Genomic DNA, 17341 nt, shown 5'->3' on the forward strand with positions numbered 1-17341 from the left:
ATTTCATATTTGGTCAGCTCATTCAAACCACCACATCCACATGGCAGCAAAACCAAGACCAGGACTAGCCAGGCTTGGCAATTCCTTGTTTTTAAACTCTCCACTCCAAGAGTTAAAATACGGTTCACAAGTGGTGAAATTGGGTCTATCAGGAACCAAGGTAGTCACATTTTGGTATAATTTTTCTCACCATCTCAACTAATGCTTGTTAGACATTCCAGGCTCAAGGGGTGTTCAGCATAAATGTTCTTGTTTATGTTTATAGAAAATGACAAAGCGGAGAAAACAACAAAAACAAAACCATTTTCAGTTTGATTCAGAAAAAGAATATTGTTTCTCAAACCCAAAAAAAAAAATTCTCAAAAACAAGAATCGTTTTCACTCCCATAAGCCTGCTATGAGCCACTATTTGGTGTTGAAGCAAACCCCAAAATATCTTGTACACTCTTATGTGTGCAAAGTTCAAATAACATTCATTTGACCAAAGTTGGATTTATGAAACATATAATATGAAAAAACAAAAATTCAAGAAACATGTTTCCAGTCTGGCCTTTGGCAAAATACGCTACACAACCAAGAATGTGTTTCCTGTGCATTAGCTTTAAGAGATAATGTCCTGTACAAACCATTTGATGGGCTCAGTTATCTAATCAGAACAAAGAAATCAGCTGATGTTGGAAAGCACCTCCTAAATGACAGAATTCTTGCAAAGCCACAAATAGGCAATTGGAACGCTGTTGATTGAAGGGATGAACAAAAAATGCTGTTAATATGGAGTTTTATTCTACTTTGAAACTTTGTACTAAAGTTGAATGGAGCTAAGCTGTTTGGGATGAAAGTACATCTCTTAGGTGAATGCATAAAACATCATAGCAACTGTGGACTAAAATCATACAGGCTCTGATAAACCATGTTGAACGTGAGATAGTTCAAAGTTCAAACATCAGTCTACGTGCATCTGTTGTTCCAGGAAGCCTGAAGAAATATTAGCCTCTGGCTTCATTTCTCTATATAAGCAGGTCAAAGTGAACTGGATCTCTGACCACCTTGGGTGCCATTTATCTGCAGCTACAAACTCAGAAACAACTCCATCAACAACCAAACTACTGCAACCAGCTGCCTTCTTCACTCCTCGGCTTTCCATGATCTCTCTAATCTTATCTGAATAACTCCACCTCCCACAAGCTGCATATATATTGGATAATAGAACATAACCACCCTCTCTCTCTGGCTCTAGTTTCAGAAGTTCTGTCAATGCCATTTCTGCAAGCTCTAAGTTTCCATGAGCTCTACAAGCACTCAGCATTGCCCCCCAAATGGATCTACTAGGCTCCATTGGCATATTTTCTATCACAGATTTTGCTTCACTCAGCCACCCAGCTCTTCCTAGAAGATCCACCAGACACCCATAGTGTTCAACTCCCGGTTGTATACCATAATTTTTTTCCATACTGTTGAAGATTGCAAGCCCCTCACCCACCATCCCACAGTGACTACAAGCGGCAAGAACAGCAACAAATGTTACCCGATTTGGCATGAGATCTTCCTGCATCTCCCAGAACAATTCCAAAGCTTTATTTCCATAACCATGGAATGCAAACCCAGCAATCATTGCTGTCCATATGGCAACATCCTTTTCACTGATTCCCTTGAAAACAAGAAAAGCTTTCTCAATGCTCCCACACTTCCAATACATGTCTATCAGTGCTGAACCCAAAAATTCATCTAGTTCCATGTGCGCTCTAAGTGCCCACCCATGTATCCATCTCCCTTGATCCAGAGCCCCTACTTCTGCAAAGGCAGAAACCAAGTTGACAATAGTGACTTTGTCAGGCCTTACTTCTTCAGAAAGCATGCCCTTGAATAAATTCATCACAGCAGGGTAGTTTCCCTTCTGTACAAAACCAGAAATCAGAGAATTCCAAGAAACAAGGTCTCTGTTAGGCATAACATCAAAATAAGTGCAAGCAAGTTCCAATTCTCCAACCTTGGAGCTTCCAGCAATTAGGGTATTCCATGAAATAGTATCCCTCTCAACAAATGAATCAAAAATCCTACGAGCAAGATCCAACTCTTCACATTTTACATACATATCCAAAAGAGCATTACCCAAGATTAAATTCCAATGACTGACCCCCTTTCTCCGTTCAATCCATGCATGAACTGCCTTCCCCAACCATGAATTTCTCAAATTCCCACAAGACATTAGGAGACCAACCATAGTAAACTCATCTGGATCAAGGCCAGAACCAATCATCTCAGAGAATAGCTTTAGTGCTTCTAAGGCATGTCCGTTCCTTGCATATCCAGAAATCATGATATTATATGAGACAGTGTCTTGACTGGACATTCGTTCAATCACCTGATGTGCAAGACTCATTTGTCTATACTCGCAATACATTTTGATGAGGGAGTTCTGCAAATAAGTGTAGGATGAGAAGCCAGTAACAATGGCATGACCATGGATTTGCTTCCCCTCTGATAAACATTTAGAGGCCTTGAGTAGATAGAGAAGAGTGTGTTTATCTGGATAAATGTCAGATCGGAGCATGGAGTTGTAAAGTTCAAATGACTTGTTTGATGTGGACAAAGCAGAGATCATGATGTTGTAGATATAGAGATTGGGCCGAGGAGTATAGTGATTGAAAAGGATGATTGCCATGTCTAGATTTTCAGGATGGGAGATAGCAGAGAAAAAGATAAGCCTACTCATGGGAAATCTTACAGTGATAAGATGGTTTCTCATCATTTGAGACAAGATTTGTTTGAAGTGATACCTTGTTCTGCATTTTTCAAGCAGAACAAGTGTAGGGTGGCTAAGAGTGAGGGACATAGTTGGATCCCAGCTGGCTATGACAGTTGATGTGAAACGACAGCTATAATGATGCATGATAAATTCCCAGGAGATGTTCAAGAGAAGTAACAAATACAAATAGCTGCCAACTCTGACTTGGAGGGGCAGAATGATGAGTTCAAAATTTTAAAACAATATTCAGTGTTCTAGAAAAGCATCTAATCTTCCTTAAATATGAAGCAAAGTTTAGGAGGTATTTTTAGAACCTAGTAAAAAATATGAATGTATTTTTATTACAATTATGATGAAGTTCAAATTTCTAAAGGTTATGGGAGACAAAAGAACGAAATAACTTCTAGAACCACTATAATACGAAGTAAAATTAATCAGAAAACATTTCTGAAGCCAGTGGGAACACATCATACAAAAATAAGCTCTGAAAAGAAATTAGAAACATAGAGGGGAAGAAATTAATCTCAAGAATCAATTCTGTAGTAAGTAGTATTAGGTCAGGACCACCCACTAGAAAGGCATTAAATCATCACCAGACATGAAGGAAACAGGCATATTAGTTTCATAAGCATGAAGAGACTCCATCCTCGAATCCAGTATTGCCAATTGAGACTTCACCCACGGTGGATTGTACTTAGCTTCAATCCACAAAGCTTCTCCAGTATGCTTGTGCTTGAAATCTGGGTATCTTGGGTTTCTCTGCAAATATAGAAAATCCTAGAATTGTAATTACCAAAGGCTGAATTTAAATCTTCCAAAGTAATAAACATGAGAACAGACAGCGGTTGGCAATGTACATTTGGTAAGGAGAAATGTATGGAATTGGTTTAACATAGTCAATGAGATCTCGGCTAGAAGTTGCAATAGAGTTATTTAACCAATAACTATTGTATATGTGGATTATCATTGATCATAATATTTCCCACTCCAAACCACACGAGCATCCATCATGTAAAGACACATGTTCCTGCTAAAATACTTGAATAGACATGTATCTACTTGACTTGGGAAAAATTAATTGACTACCTTGTTCCTCCTATTATCCCACCAGTCAACTGGATTGGCAAAGAATGCCTGCCAAAGTTGTTCTGTGCTACTTGCATCAGCACCACCATCATTTCCAATCTTCCCAACTGTAATATCAAGGTAAACAAAACAACGATTAAAAAATGAAAAAAAAAACACATATACTAATCTAACCAGGCTAAATTTAACCAAAAGATACCAGTTGCTATAGAGTCTTTGCCATGCTCATTTACTAGCACTTGTGAGAAGCTATTTTCAACAAAGTTCAGTTGTTGAACAACAACCTGCAGGAGATGCTAAGACTGTAAGACATTTAGAATACATTGATTGGTGGAGTGGAAGTTTCAAGCCATATTTTTTTTGGTAATCAGTTTTAAGGCCATAGAATTTAAAGAACCTTGTAGTAAGTCTGCATTTTCTCTTCATCCCCTCGAACAGTATCTGAGACCAGGCGCCCAGAAACATATATTCGGTGGCCTTTCTCAACATGCTGATAAGCAATGTGTGCCAACTCATCCCAGAATGTCAAATTGATCCTGAAGAGAATCATCAATCATTTCTGAGAAATGATAAAGACCTATGTAATACCATAAATATCAACCACCAAAATAATCCATTTGGGGGGTATCATATCAAATCAATGACAGATAAGACAATGAACTCAACAGATGGAGTTATTTTACATCGAGTTATTGGTCCACTTCTCTTCAGCAACAATATGTGAATAGCTTTGCTTTACTTTTCTGGACTTTGGAGCCATGGTGCAGGTTGTGCAAACTAACATACAATTATATGTGCAATATTATTAGGACTAAGGCATGAATGCGAATCTTGGCACATGCTACTAATACACTCCAAAATATTATTGAGTTCAAAACCAGAGTATACATATTTTTATGATCAAGAATTAATAATGCTATTACATGCGCCTAGATTGCAAGCTTTTCAACACGTGAGAATTAACTTATCCAATCAAGTAACTTCGGCAAGCCAAGGTCCGAAATCCTCAAAACAGGAATGGAAAACACAATCCCACACTAGTGTATTTCCCACTTCTCTCCAAACCCTGGAATCAAGAATTCAAGCAAAGGGAAGCAGATACATAGAAGCAGCAGTGTTCAAAATTTTCAAATCAACGACTTTTTAGCACACCAGATGATAACCAACTACAGTACGACCTAAAAAAGCGAGTAGATTACCAGACTGTATCGGAGGCGGATTTCTTGACGCCGAGGCGTGTCCAGGCGAGGACCTTCCCGGAGTTGAGGTGCTTGATTTGAACTGGAGCTCCGACGTTGCCGATAAGGTGAACCGAGTTGGAAAGCTCCTTCTTCCATTGAATCTCTGAGGGTCTAGGGTACACCACTCGGTTGTGGTGGTAATAGTCGTTGTGGTCGCTGTAGTCGATGGAGCATCGGAGATGGCGATGAAACCCCAACGGTTTGTTGTTTGTTGTGGCCGAAGAAGTGGAGAGATGGTGGGAAGTGAGAGGGTTTGTTAATCGCAACGAAGAAGAGGAGAAGCAGGCTTTTATTAGTACAGGAGGGTTTGGGAGTGGGAGAGTAGTAGAGATATCCCTCGTTCTCGTTACTACCACTTGGGTTTGTAGTGACGCCATCGCTCCCTCTCCCGCTCGCTCGCTCGCTCTCGCGCGGTGCCAAAAGAAGGCTGTAGATTTTTTCTCGAGAGATTCTGGGGCTACACCTACTCCAGCTTTATTTCTCTAATCTATACGAATCTATCTACTTTTGCCACGTGGAAAGATCCAGCGACTGATTTAGAAATGGGTCAAGAAATTTTTTCTTTTTTTAAATTTTTAATTTTTTATTTCATGTCATTTTCGAGAAAATCAATGAGATGCAATTTACCAATAACCTAAATAATCTCTTTTTCTAAAATTTCTCCTAAACTACTTTCCCATGCTTTCTTCAAAATTATTTCTAATTTTTATTTATTTTATAAATTATCTCTAATTCCTATTTATCTCCAAAATTATTACTCTCTAATTTAGTAGAGAGTTTCTCTCTAAAATTATCTCTAATTCCTATTTATCCTCTTCCCTATTTTTTATTTATATCTATCTAAAGAAACTTTAGATTAAAAAATTTTAAATTATTTAAATATTCTAACAAAATTATATAAGGGTAGGAATGGTATTTTTATTTCTATTTTCTTTTGATTAAGTTTATTTAAATAAACATTAGTGTCAACACTATCATTTTCCACTATCATCTAATGGAAGATTAATTAAATCCATAGTAAATTATAAATGTTATTTTAGTAAAATACAAACTATAGGATAAATTTTAATAAATCCATAAAACTATAAGGGATGTTTTAGTAAATGACCCTTTTTATTACTTAGCTTTTGCTTAACAAATCCTATGTATCGCACAAGTCCCCACTAGTAAAATATAAAATGTTTAACCATCCATAGCTCCAAATGTCCAAATTTCGATGGTTTAGCGAATTGAGTAAGTGTACCCTTAATGTTTGAAAATGGACTAACGCTACGCTACCCTTACTATTTTTTGACAATTGACTAATATTTCTCTTACCGTTATCATCCTTTAATTTTCCATTAACAAAAAAATAAAATGACAACTTTACCCTTTAAATAAGTTCGTGAATCTCTCAGGTCTCTCTTAATTCATGGCTATTCCGCTGCAATATTGGTAGACTACGAACCCTACTACTCCACCTTTAAAAGAATAAATGAATCACTGTTGCTCTCTGTTTTCAATACATCGCTTGCCATCATCCCGTTGCATCTGCATCCAGTGAATTACAGCTAGGAGATATAACGGAAACCATAATTAGCGGTGCTCGTCCCCATGGGTGGCCCACAGGCCGCGCCACCCTCCCCGTTGAAAATTTTGGGGATCGGCCCGGCATGGCCCAGGCTCGTGCGGGCCCGTGCTGTGCCATGCTATGCCATGGGTCGGGCTAGCTCGTGGGCCGAGGCTTGGGCCAGGTCGGGCTATGCATCAGGCCAAAGTTATTTATTTAAAAAAAATTGACAAAAAACTTAAAATTTTAATTTTATATGAATTTTGTGTATAAAATTGCTTTGCGCAATAATTAAATAAATTAGTATGATAAAATTAAAAAAATATATTTATTTTATTAATATATTATATACTATATATTATTATATAATAATAATTTATATAACTATATATAAAATCTATATAAATATATAATATATATGGGTCGTGCTGGGCTGTACCGGCCCATGGACCTAAAACCCCAGGCCCAGCACAGCCTACATGGTCATGCCGGGCCTGGCATGACCCACAGACCGTCATGCCAGGCCGTACTGGGCCGGTCCAAGTTCGTACCAATTTGCAGATGGCATGACCCGATTTACACCTCTAGTGAAAGCTCACTGATTTTCAAATATAAATAACGTCGTCAATTGGATTTTCAGAAGCCATGGTTTCTTAATTTATTATGGCAGTGCTCGTCCAGCTAACTGCCAAGGAGCTTGGACGAAAGGGAGTACAAATACAAAGCCAGGTTCTGTGACATACCAGGTATGGTTTCCGTTAGCTGCCAGGGAAGGTGGTGCTCATCCGCTGCATCTGCGTACGGTGAATTCCCAATTGGCGGTGCTATTTACCTTTGAAAATCAGTGGAGAACTGATAATCTATCAAATGGAGCACCATCTTTAGCTCCCAGATCTATCAAACGGGATGGAAGGAAGGGGATCTACAACTCCCAGATCTATCAAATGGCAGCTTTAACTCCCAGATCTGCTTCAAGCAGAGGGAAGGGGATCTCCAACCCGATTGCATCAAATTTCATATTGACTTGGGTTGAACAGTTCATGCTTGACCTCAGCTTCGTACAGGGTTCAAGCCTTATGCTCAATTCTTAGAGTTGGAGCTAAATTGAGCTTAAACTCAACCCAACCCACTTGACTTTCACCCCCACTTTAAGGTCCAACATCAACAATTACAATCATAAAACCCTGAAAAATACAGAAAATAAAACTATCTAAATACAAAATTAATACAGTATAAAACACAGAAAATATAAAAATAAAATACAAAAAAAATTTAAAAAAATACAGAAAAATAAAACTATCTAAATACAAAAATAACAAAGTACATAACAAATAGAAAATACAAAAAAAAAAGTATAGAAACATTCTAAAAAATACAGAAAAAAAAATAAAGATAAATTAGGATGTGTTTAGTCATACTCATACATGTGCAGAAAATACAAAAAAAAAAAACAAAAACACAGAAAATTGTAAAAAAAATAGAAAAAACACAGAAATAATAAAGAAAATACAGAAAAAACAGAAAATTACAAATAAATAGAGCAAAATAAAACAGAAAAAGTGCAAATAAATAGAGAAAAATACAGAAACAAAAGCAAAAAAAATAAAATAAAACATAAAAGTGAAAATAAATACAAAAACAGAAACAGAAAAATAAAACAAAAAGTGCAAATAAATACAGAAAATTGCAAATAAATACTAAAAAATACAGAAAAATAAAACAGAAATTTGCAAATAAATACAAAAAAATACAGAAAAATAAAACATAAAAGTGCAAATAAATACAGAAATAAAATAGAAATTTGAAAAAAAAAATATAGAGAAATACTAAAAAATACAAAAATAAAATAAAACTGAAAATTGCAAATAAATACAGATATAAAAAATAGAAAAGTGCAAATAAATACAGAAAAATAAAACGAAAAATTACAAATAAATATAGAAAAATAACAAAAAATAAAACAGAAAATATTGAGTTCATATAAACTTAGAGTTCATTAAAGTTCAAACAATTTGCTTATCTAGTTCATATAAACATAGAGTTCGCTGAACTTCAATGTTCAAGCAATGTTTTCCTAAACATTCATGCCATTATAATCTGTCATACTTTAGAAAATGAGGGAAAAACTCAAGTACCTTTGAGCCTTTTGAAAATCAAACTTCTCTAGTTCTCTACTCTAACCAAGTCGCTTTTATTCATAGCATCTGGCCATATGCAATTAACTGTAAATCAGAAATTGCAACTCAATGAATCTTTACATAACAAGAAGTAAAACTAAATAAAAGCAAGACTTACTTTATAAATGCCCTTACCTATACAAATGGAAAGGAACCCCTTTAGACGGTCAAGTCTCTCAGAGTTTCCTCTAGACTTCCTATTCAAAAACACTAAGAAGACAAGAAAAGAAAATTTGCAAAAGATTCTATAAATATTGCCATAACATCATGCATTCTTAATTCATCAAACATAATACTTAGATACTCAAAAACAAAAAGATCACAATCACAAGTAATAAAAAGATCACAAACCAAGTTCAACAAGTATTAAACACAAATCAAACTTCAAATTCAACATAGAGTTCACTAATCTAATCATCCAAATTATCAAGATACAATGGCCCCATTTCTCAATGGTACCAACTACCAACCAAAGCCATGTGGTATTTCACCATCATCTTCATCTTCATCTTCGGGAGGTTGTGTTTCATCTGCACCTCCAAGTTGGGTGTTGACTGCATTTTCCTCCATGATTCCCCATTGCTCAATGAAAAATTCATCATCACCATCGATGAGGGCAGATTTGGCCCTCCAATGACATTATGACACCTAGTAGCCTCTTGACAACTAAGTGCAGCCTCTTGACAAATAGGCAGCTCGCCACAGGCAACTCGCCACAAGCAGCTCACCCTCATGTAGCCTGGCACCTCAGAACAACTAGGTGACACCTGGGATCACTTTGACAACAACTTGCCTTTGCTAAGTTGATGGTGTCCCACCAAGCGGCCTGGCACAGGCGCGACCTGGCCTTGGCACGAGCTAGTAGCTTGGCCTTGGCACGAGCTAGTAGCTTGGCCTTGGCACAACCTAGCATTGACACAAACTGGCAACCTGGCCCTAGCACGAGCTAGCAGCTTGGCAATGGCACGAGTTGGAAGCCTGGCACTGGCGCGACCCGACCCTGGCATGAGCTGGCGGCCTGGCCCAGGCACCGACCTAGCGGCCTGACACAGGCGCCAACCTGACAACCCCGAAGAGCTCACCACCATACCCCGCATTTTACAGGATTGTGACTTGTAACAGCTATATTACCTTACCCACTTCCTGAGTCAGGCGAAAATGGGCAACCTTACCAGTTGGTGGCTTTATCCCCACCTAACATGAAAGCAGGTCCCATCACAGTGGGAATCCAGGAACTGCTCCACCTAACCCTCGAGGACTCTAGTATATAAAGACCTCACCCCCTAGGGGCAAAGGGAGGCGAAATATATGGTAATCCCTGCTCTCTAGCTCTCTCATCCCCTTATATCATTTTACAGCACGTAACCAAGTGTTGACTTAGCCATCAGAGTGACCTCGCCGGATAAACACCCCTAGATCCTCTGACATTTGGTTCCTTGCAGGCCTCTAAAAGAGCAACAAAGCTCGTCAAGGTAGCTCACCCCCAAGCAACTCATCAAGGTAGCTCACCTCCAAGCAACTCATCAAGGTAGCTCACCTCTAGGCGAGAGAAGGATGGGTAACCTCTTCTCTCTAGCTCTCTCATCCTCTTATATCATTTTACAACTCGTAACCAAGTGCTGACTTAGCCATCGGAGTGACCTCGTCGGGTAAACACCCCCGGGTCCTCTGACATCTGGTTCCTTGCAGGCCTCTAAAAGAGAAACAAAGCTCATCAAAGTAGCTCACCCCCAAGCAGTTCATCAAGGTAGCTCACCTCCAAGCAGCTCATCAAGGTAGTTCACCTCCAGGCAGTTCGTCGCCAGGAAGCTCACCACCAGGCAGCTCGGCACCAGGCAGTTCGCCACTAGGGAGCTTGCCACCAGGCAGCTCGCCACCAGGGAGCTCCACTTTAGCATCTGAGTCACCAACCACATGGGAGCAGACGAGATGACGAGGTACTTAGCCAAAAAATTGATACATCACAAAAAATTGATACATGACCAGAAACAGTTACATCATTTGGCGCCGTCTGTGGGAACATGCTACAAAAAGCTAAGTTCTCATCCTATAAAAAGCTAAGTTCTCACCTTTTTAGAAACCAAAGCTCCCGCTTTATAGTTTCCTTTTTTTTATGAACTCAAAGAAACTGAAGCTCCTGCATTATGAGGCGGAGGTAGCACAATCATAGCTCTAAGGCGCCCCCCCCCCCAGTGGCATGCGCACAGCCTGGCAGCCTGGCATATGTGCCGACTTGGCGTGACCTGGCACGGGCGCCGACATGGCGGCCTGGCCCAGGTGCAAACTTACGAACTAAAAAGACACCAGCCCTAGAAACAAGTAAGCAAGCTCTGGCTCTCAATTTGTGATTTCTAGCTCGTAGTCTACTATGAAAGTACTAACTTAGCCATCGGAGTGACCTCACCGGGTTAGCCACCCCGGGTCCTCTGACATTTAGTTCCTTAGTTACTTTCAACTTGGGAGTGGGGGGCAAATGATGAGGGCAGATTTGGCCCTCCAATGACATTATGACACCTAACAACCTCTTGACAACTAAGTGTAGCCTCTTGACAACTAAGTGCAGCCTCTTGACAACTAGGTAGCTCGCCACTAGGCAGCTCGCCATAGGCAGCTCACCACTAGGTAGCTCGCTATAGGCAGCTCGCCACAAGCAGCTCGCCACAGGTAACTCGCCACAGGCAGCTCGCCATAGGCAACTTACCCTCATGTAGCCTAGCACCTCAGAACAACTAGGTGACACTCAAGACCACTTTGACAACAACTTGCCTTTGCTAAGTTTATGGTGTCACACCAGGCGGCCTGGCCCTGGCACGAGTTGGCAACCTGGCCCTGGCACGAGCTGGTAGCCTGGCCCTGGCATGACCTGTCCCTGGCACGATCTGGTGGCCTGGCCCAAGCGCGACCTGGTGGCTTGACACAGGCGCCAAGTTGACAACCCCGAAGAGCTCACCACCGTACCCCGCATTTTACGGGATTGTGACTTGTAACGACTATATTGGCTCACCCACTCCCCGAGTCATGCGGAAATGGGCAACCTTACCAGTTGGTGATTTTATCCCCACCTAACACAAAAGCATGTCCCATCACAGCGGGAATCCAGGAACTGCTCCACCTAACCCACAAGGACTCCAGTATATAAAGGCCTCACTCACTAGGGTCAAAGGGAGGCAAAATAGATGGTAATCTCTGCTCTCTTGCTCTCTCATCCCCTTATGTCATTTTACAGCTCGTAACCAAGTGCTAACTTAGCCATCGAAGTGACCTCGTCAGGTCGTAACCAAGTGCTAACTTAGCCATCGGAGTGACCTCACCGGGTAAACACCCCCAGGTCCTTTGACATCTGGTTCCTTGCAGTCCTCTAAAAGAGCAACAAAGCTCGTCAAGGTAGCTCACCCCCAAGCAGCTCATCAAGGTAGCTCACCTCCAAGCAGTTCATCAAGGTAGCTCACCTCCAGGTGAGAGAAGGATGGGTAACATCTACTCTCTATCTCTCTCATCCTCTTATATCATTTTACAGCTCGTAACCATGTGCTGACTTAGCCACCAGAGTGACCTCGCTGGGTAAACACCCCGGGTCCTCTGACATCTAGTTCCTTGCAAACCTCTAAAAGAGCAACAAAGCGCATCAAGGTAGCTCACCTCCAAGCAGCTCATCAAGGTAGTTCACCACCAAGCAGCTCGTCAAGGTAGCTCACCACTAGGTAGCTCACCAAGGTAGCTCACCTCCAAGCAGCTCATCAAGGTAGTTCACCTCCAGGCAGTTCGCCACCAGGAAGCTCACCTCCAGGCAGCTCGGCACCAGGCAGTTCGCCACTAGGTAGCTCGCCACCAGGCAGCTCGCCACCAGGGAGCTCCACTTCTGCCTTTGAGTCACCAACCACATGGGAGCAGACGAGATGACGAGGTACTTAGCCAAAAAATTAATACATCACAAAAAATTGTTACGTGACTAGAAATGGTTACATCAACTATCTAAAGAATGAAAACAGAAAATTAGAACTTAAAAAATAGCCAAAAGAATCAAGTATGGAAATGTCATTGAGATAATATCAATAATAGTCACCATCAGTCCTAGCTATTTTTCTTGATAGTGATTCCATTATTGGAAATGTTGTCTCAACAACTTTAAACATACCATCATTTTCATAACCATCAAGTAATTGAGGGTTCTCATTATCGTACACTATCCAATCTTCCACAACATCAACATGTTCAAGCCCAATTGGGTCAAGACTTTCAATTTTTCTCCTACAAAGCAATAAATGATACATTAGACGCAATGAAAGCATAAAAAAAAATAGGTAATCATGAAACATAAAACGGTTACCCATCCATCACATGCAAGTTGCAATGAACATATACTAGGTCATTGAGCCTCTGGTGCTCCAACCTATTCCTTTTCTTCATGTGTATACATTCAAAAACACTCCAATTGCAACACATCCAAATGAGCTACATGTCTGGCTAAGGATCCGTATAATAATTCTTTTCAAATTTGGAGTGTCACAACCAAATCTCAACCACCATTCACCTATATGTAATGAAATAGAGTTGATTTGATTTATAAAATAAAATTGAAATAATAAGCATGTTATAAGAAAAAAAATATTTATTAGCTGGAGGCATTGACTTAAAAGTCTTCACTGAGAAAAGTCTTCCAAAATTACCACGACAACTTTCAAACATAATAAGCTCTTTGTTCAACTTTATCTCCAAATCATCTGATTTGATTGCAAGTTTTTCAATGACATTGAAAACTATAGACATAATGGCCGGGATTTAACTTTTGATTTCGATCATATTAGAAGGTCAGGTTAAAATAATACCCTACAAGATGAAGCCTCTAACCCATTTGTCTATTCCATCTTCTATCAATAATCTTCATAATTGGGCCATATTCAGCTTTCTTATAATTAAAATACTTTTTCAATGATTCCTTTGCCTTTAACATAGCATGATACATATACCCCATTGCAGGCCTATACTCAGAATCTACAAGTCTCAGTGCCCTAATAAGAGGTGATGTGAAACCCACAATCATTTTGCATTGTGCCCAAAATTCAAAATTCAAAATTATTTTTATTACTTCATTTCCCTTTGCATCTTTGGCATATCTAGAGTCAATAAAACTCTGGTCTGTCACCAAAACTTTCAAATCATGCATGTGCTTCAAAATGCTATCCAATGCAATGAAACTTGTTGCTAAGCAAGTGGCTCCAGGATGGACTATTTTAGTCCAACCAGGTTTCTTCCTTAGCATTGAGAGTACAAAAATATGATTGTAGACAAATTTGGTATTTTTAGATGCACATTGAACCGCATTTACAACATTATCCATTTCCCCAATTTCCTTTAATATCAAATTTAGACAATGTGTTGCATAGAAAAATGCAATCCCAATATATTGTTTGATATTGGTTTTTAATATTGGGGTCAAATCAATTTATTGGATTGATTAACCAACCACCCAATTCAAGATTGTAGGTTCATTTACCACCAAAGCACTTGCCTATGGTGGCCAAGCTAATTAAATCATGGAACCATTTGACATGGTTAGTGGAGTCATGTGTTAGACATTAATGCTTTATTTTTTTCTAATTTTTATCCCATTTTCCATCATTAATGAAAATAATTCTAATTTATCACACTTTTTTTATATGATGAACATATAATATCAAAAAATGTACCCAAATTTATCTACACTTTTCTATAATTTTGTGTATTTTATTATTTAATTATAACATCATGTGTTGATCCATTTGGTATGGACAATTGAACCACTAATCCACCACTTGGATGGAAAAAACCATTTTACTTTTTGGTTGATTTTAAATCTTGAATTCCATTTTCATCATTAATAAAAGTAATTTTTATTTTTTATATTTATTTTTATTTAATACTGTGAATATATAACATTAGAATTGTATCAAAATGCTTTATACAAAGCTTATATTTTTCTTTAAGCTTCTATATATTTTTTTAATATTTATTTCTTATTTATGACATCATAGATTGACCCATTTGACTTAGAAGATCAGATTGTTAACCTACCATCTAAATATGATATTGTTTTCATTTTTAGACTGGTTTTAAAATTTTCATTTAATTTATATCACTAATAAAATAATTATTATTCATCATACTTATTTTTTATTTATATGATTAATATATAATATTATAGATGTGCCCAAAATTGTTTTGTATTTTTTGTATTGTTCTTTTAAAAAATTTATTTTTAATTATATATCATGAGTTAACCCATTTGATCTGAAAAGTTGAACCACTAATCCGCCCCCTAAATAGGAAAATTGTTTCATTTTCCATCGGTTTTAGTTTTAAATTCTGTGTCCATCATTAATAAAATTATGTCTATTTTATCATACTTAATTTTTTTTAATATAAAAAATATATAATAATAGAAATGTGTCCAAATTTTTCAAAATTTCTTTATTTTCTATATTTTTATATTTATAATTTTTTATTATTTATTTATGACATCATGGAATTATCCATTTGACTAAAATGGTTGAACTACTTACTCACCACCTAGATGGAAAAATACGATTTCATTTCTAGGTTTATTTTAAAAATATAAAATTCCATTATATTAATAACTATTGTGTATTGATTTATTAGTGGAATTTAATGATGAGAAACAAAAGTATAAATGTTGGATTGAATGTGTGTGTGTGTGTGTGTGTGTGTGTGTGTGTGTGTGTGTGCGAGAGAGAGAGAGAGAGAGAGAGAATGTGATTTATTTAATGACTTAAATGTGAGACTTGATGAGAGGTAATAATTGAATGCACTTAATAGTATTATTTTAATTGCATTTTCTACTTAAATCTTGTATTCCATTTTCATCATTAATAAAAGTAATTCTTATTTTCATATTTAATATTATGAATATATAACATTAGAATTGTATCAAAATGCTTTATAAAAAGCTTATATTTTTCTTTGAAATTCTATATATTTTTTAATATTTATTACTTAGTTATGACATCATAGATTGACCAATTATACCTGGAAGATTAGATCGTTGACCTACCATCTAGATATAAAAATGTTTCATTTTCAAGCTAGTTTTAAAATTTTCATTTAATTAATATAACTAATAAAATAATTATTATTCACCATATTTATTTTTTGTTTATATGATTAAGATATAATATTATAAATGTAGGGGTGAGAATTCAGCTTATTCTATTAAAAATTGAACCGAATAAATTGAAAAAATTTTAAACCAAATTAAAAAAAAAATCAAAACCGAATAATAGAAAAAACAAAACTTTCAATTTGGCTTTTAGTAATTTCGATTAAAACCAAATTTTAATGTATATACTATATTATATACATTATAACATATAATATATAATATATATTATGAAAGAAAATTTCATTATATTATATATTAATATAAATAATATTATATTATATATTATATATTACATATGATATACAAAAGTTCAGTTTATTCGATTAACCGAATTTCTAATTCTAAAAACCGAATTAACCAAAACCCTAAAAAAATAAACCAAAAATTTTAATTCGGTTTTAACTGAATTATGCTCACCCCTATAATAGATGTGATGAAAATTGTTTTCTATTTTTTGTATTATTCTATTTTTAATTATACATCATGAGTTAAGCCATTTGACCTGAACAGCTCAACCGCTAACCCACCCCCTATATAGGAAAATTGTTTCATTTCCCACCAATTTTAAATTGTATATTTAGTGTCAATCATTAATAAAATTATGTCTATCATATCATACTTATTTGTTAAATATGACAAATATATAATAAAATAATTGTGTTCAATTTTTCAAATTTTCTTTAATTTCTATATTTTGTATTTTTTAATTTTTATAATATATTTATGACATCATAAAATTATCCATTTGACCCAAATGGTTGAACTACTTACCCACCACCTAGACTGAAAAATATGACTTCATTTCTAGGTTTATTTTAAAAATATCAAATTTCATTGTATTAATAATTATTGTGTATAGATTTATTAGTAGAATTTATAGTGAGAAACAAAAGTATTAATGTTGGATTCAATGAGAGAGGATGTGATTTATTTAATGACTTAAATATGAGACTTAATGAGAAGTAATTGAATGTATTTAATAGTATTATTTTAATTACATTTTCTGCCCTTACAATGGAGATGAAACAAATTCAAGAGAAGGGGTATTTTAGTAAACAAAAATTCCGGAAGCCAATAACTTATTCACACTTTTATAGGTAATATAAATATAAATATAAATATAAGTATAAATAAATAAATATATATACACACTTTCACTTTGATTTAAATTATTACTAGCGGAGTAACCCATGCTGAGCATGGGGTTGTTTATTTATTTTTTTGTTCTGTACATTGTAGTTACATGGTGTGAATTCGGTTGAAGTTAGGTATTAATTTTTTATATTTTTATCCATTTAGCTGTTAAGTAAAATGAAATGTTTGATGGTTGTACTGAATTTTGGATTATGTAGTTCTAGATTAGTTGAGCAAATAAAGGTAATGCAA

At 36.5% G+C, this 17341-nt stretch overlaps 2 protein-coding genes across 2 annotated transcripts; both read right to left on the reverse strand.

The window, feature by feature from the left end:
• Positions 1-561: 561 nt before the first annotated feature.
• LOC148879024 (Tetratricopeptide repeat (TPR)-like superfamily protein) lies at positions 562-3048 on the reverse strand. Its single transcript, XM_088960391.1, has one exon. It carries the CDS (start codon positions 2888-2890, stop codon positions 944-946), a length of 1947 nt encoding a protein of 648 aa, XP_088816517.1. The 5' UTR covers positions 2891-3048; the 3' UTR covers positions 562-943.
• A 2-nt stretch (positions 3049-3050) lies between these two features.
• Positions 3051-5537, reverse strand: LOC148879025 (protein OSB1, mitochondrial-like). Its single transcript, XM_088960393.1, has 5 exons — positions 5032-5537; positions 4230-4368; positions 4032-4116; positions 3833-3939; positions 3051-3505 (listed from the first exon to the last, which is right to left on the reverse strand). Exons 1-5 carry the CDS (start codon positions 5448-5450, stop codon positions 3317-3319), a joined length of 939 nt encoding a protein of 312 aa, XP_088816519.1. The 5' UTR covers positions 5451-5537; the 3' UTR covers positions 3051-3316.
• Positions 5538-17341: the final 11804 nt, after the last annotated feature.

The sequence above is a fragment of the Nelumbo lutea genome, chromosome 1 (assembly GCF_056320005.1).
Source record: "Nelumbo lutea isolate HS-2025 chromosome 1, American lotus-T2T, whole genome shotgun sequence".
Taxonomy (NCBI): domain Eukaryota; kingdom Viridiplantae; phylum Streptophyta; class Magnoliopsida; order Proteales; family Nelumbonaceae; genus Nelumbo; species Nelumbo lutea.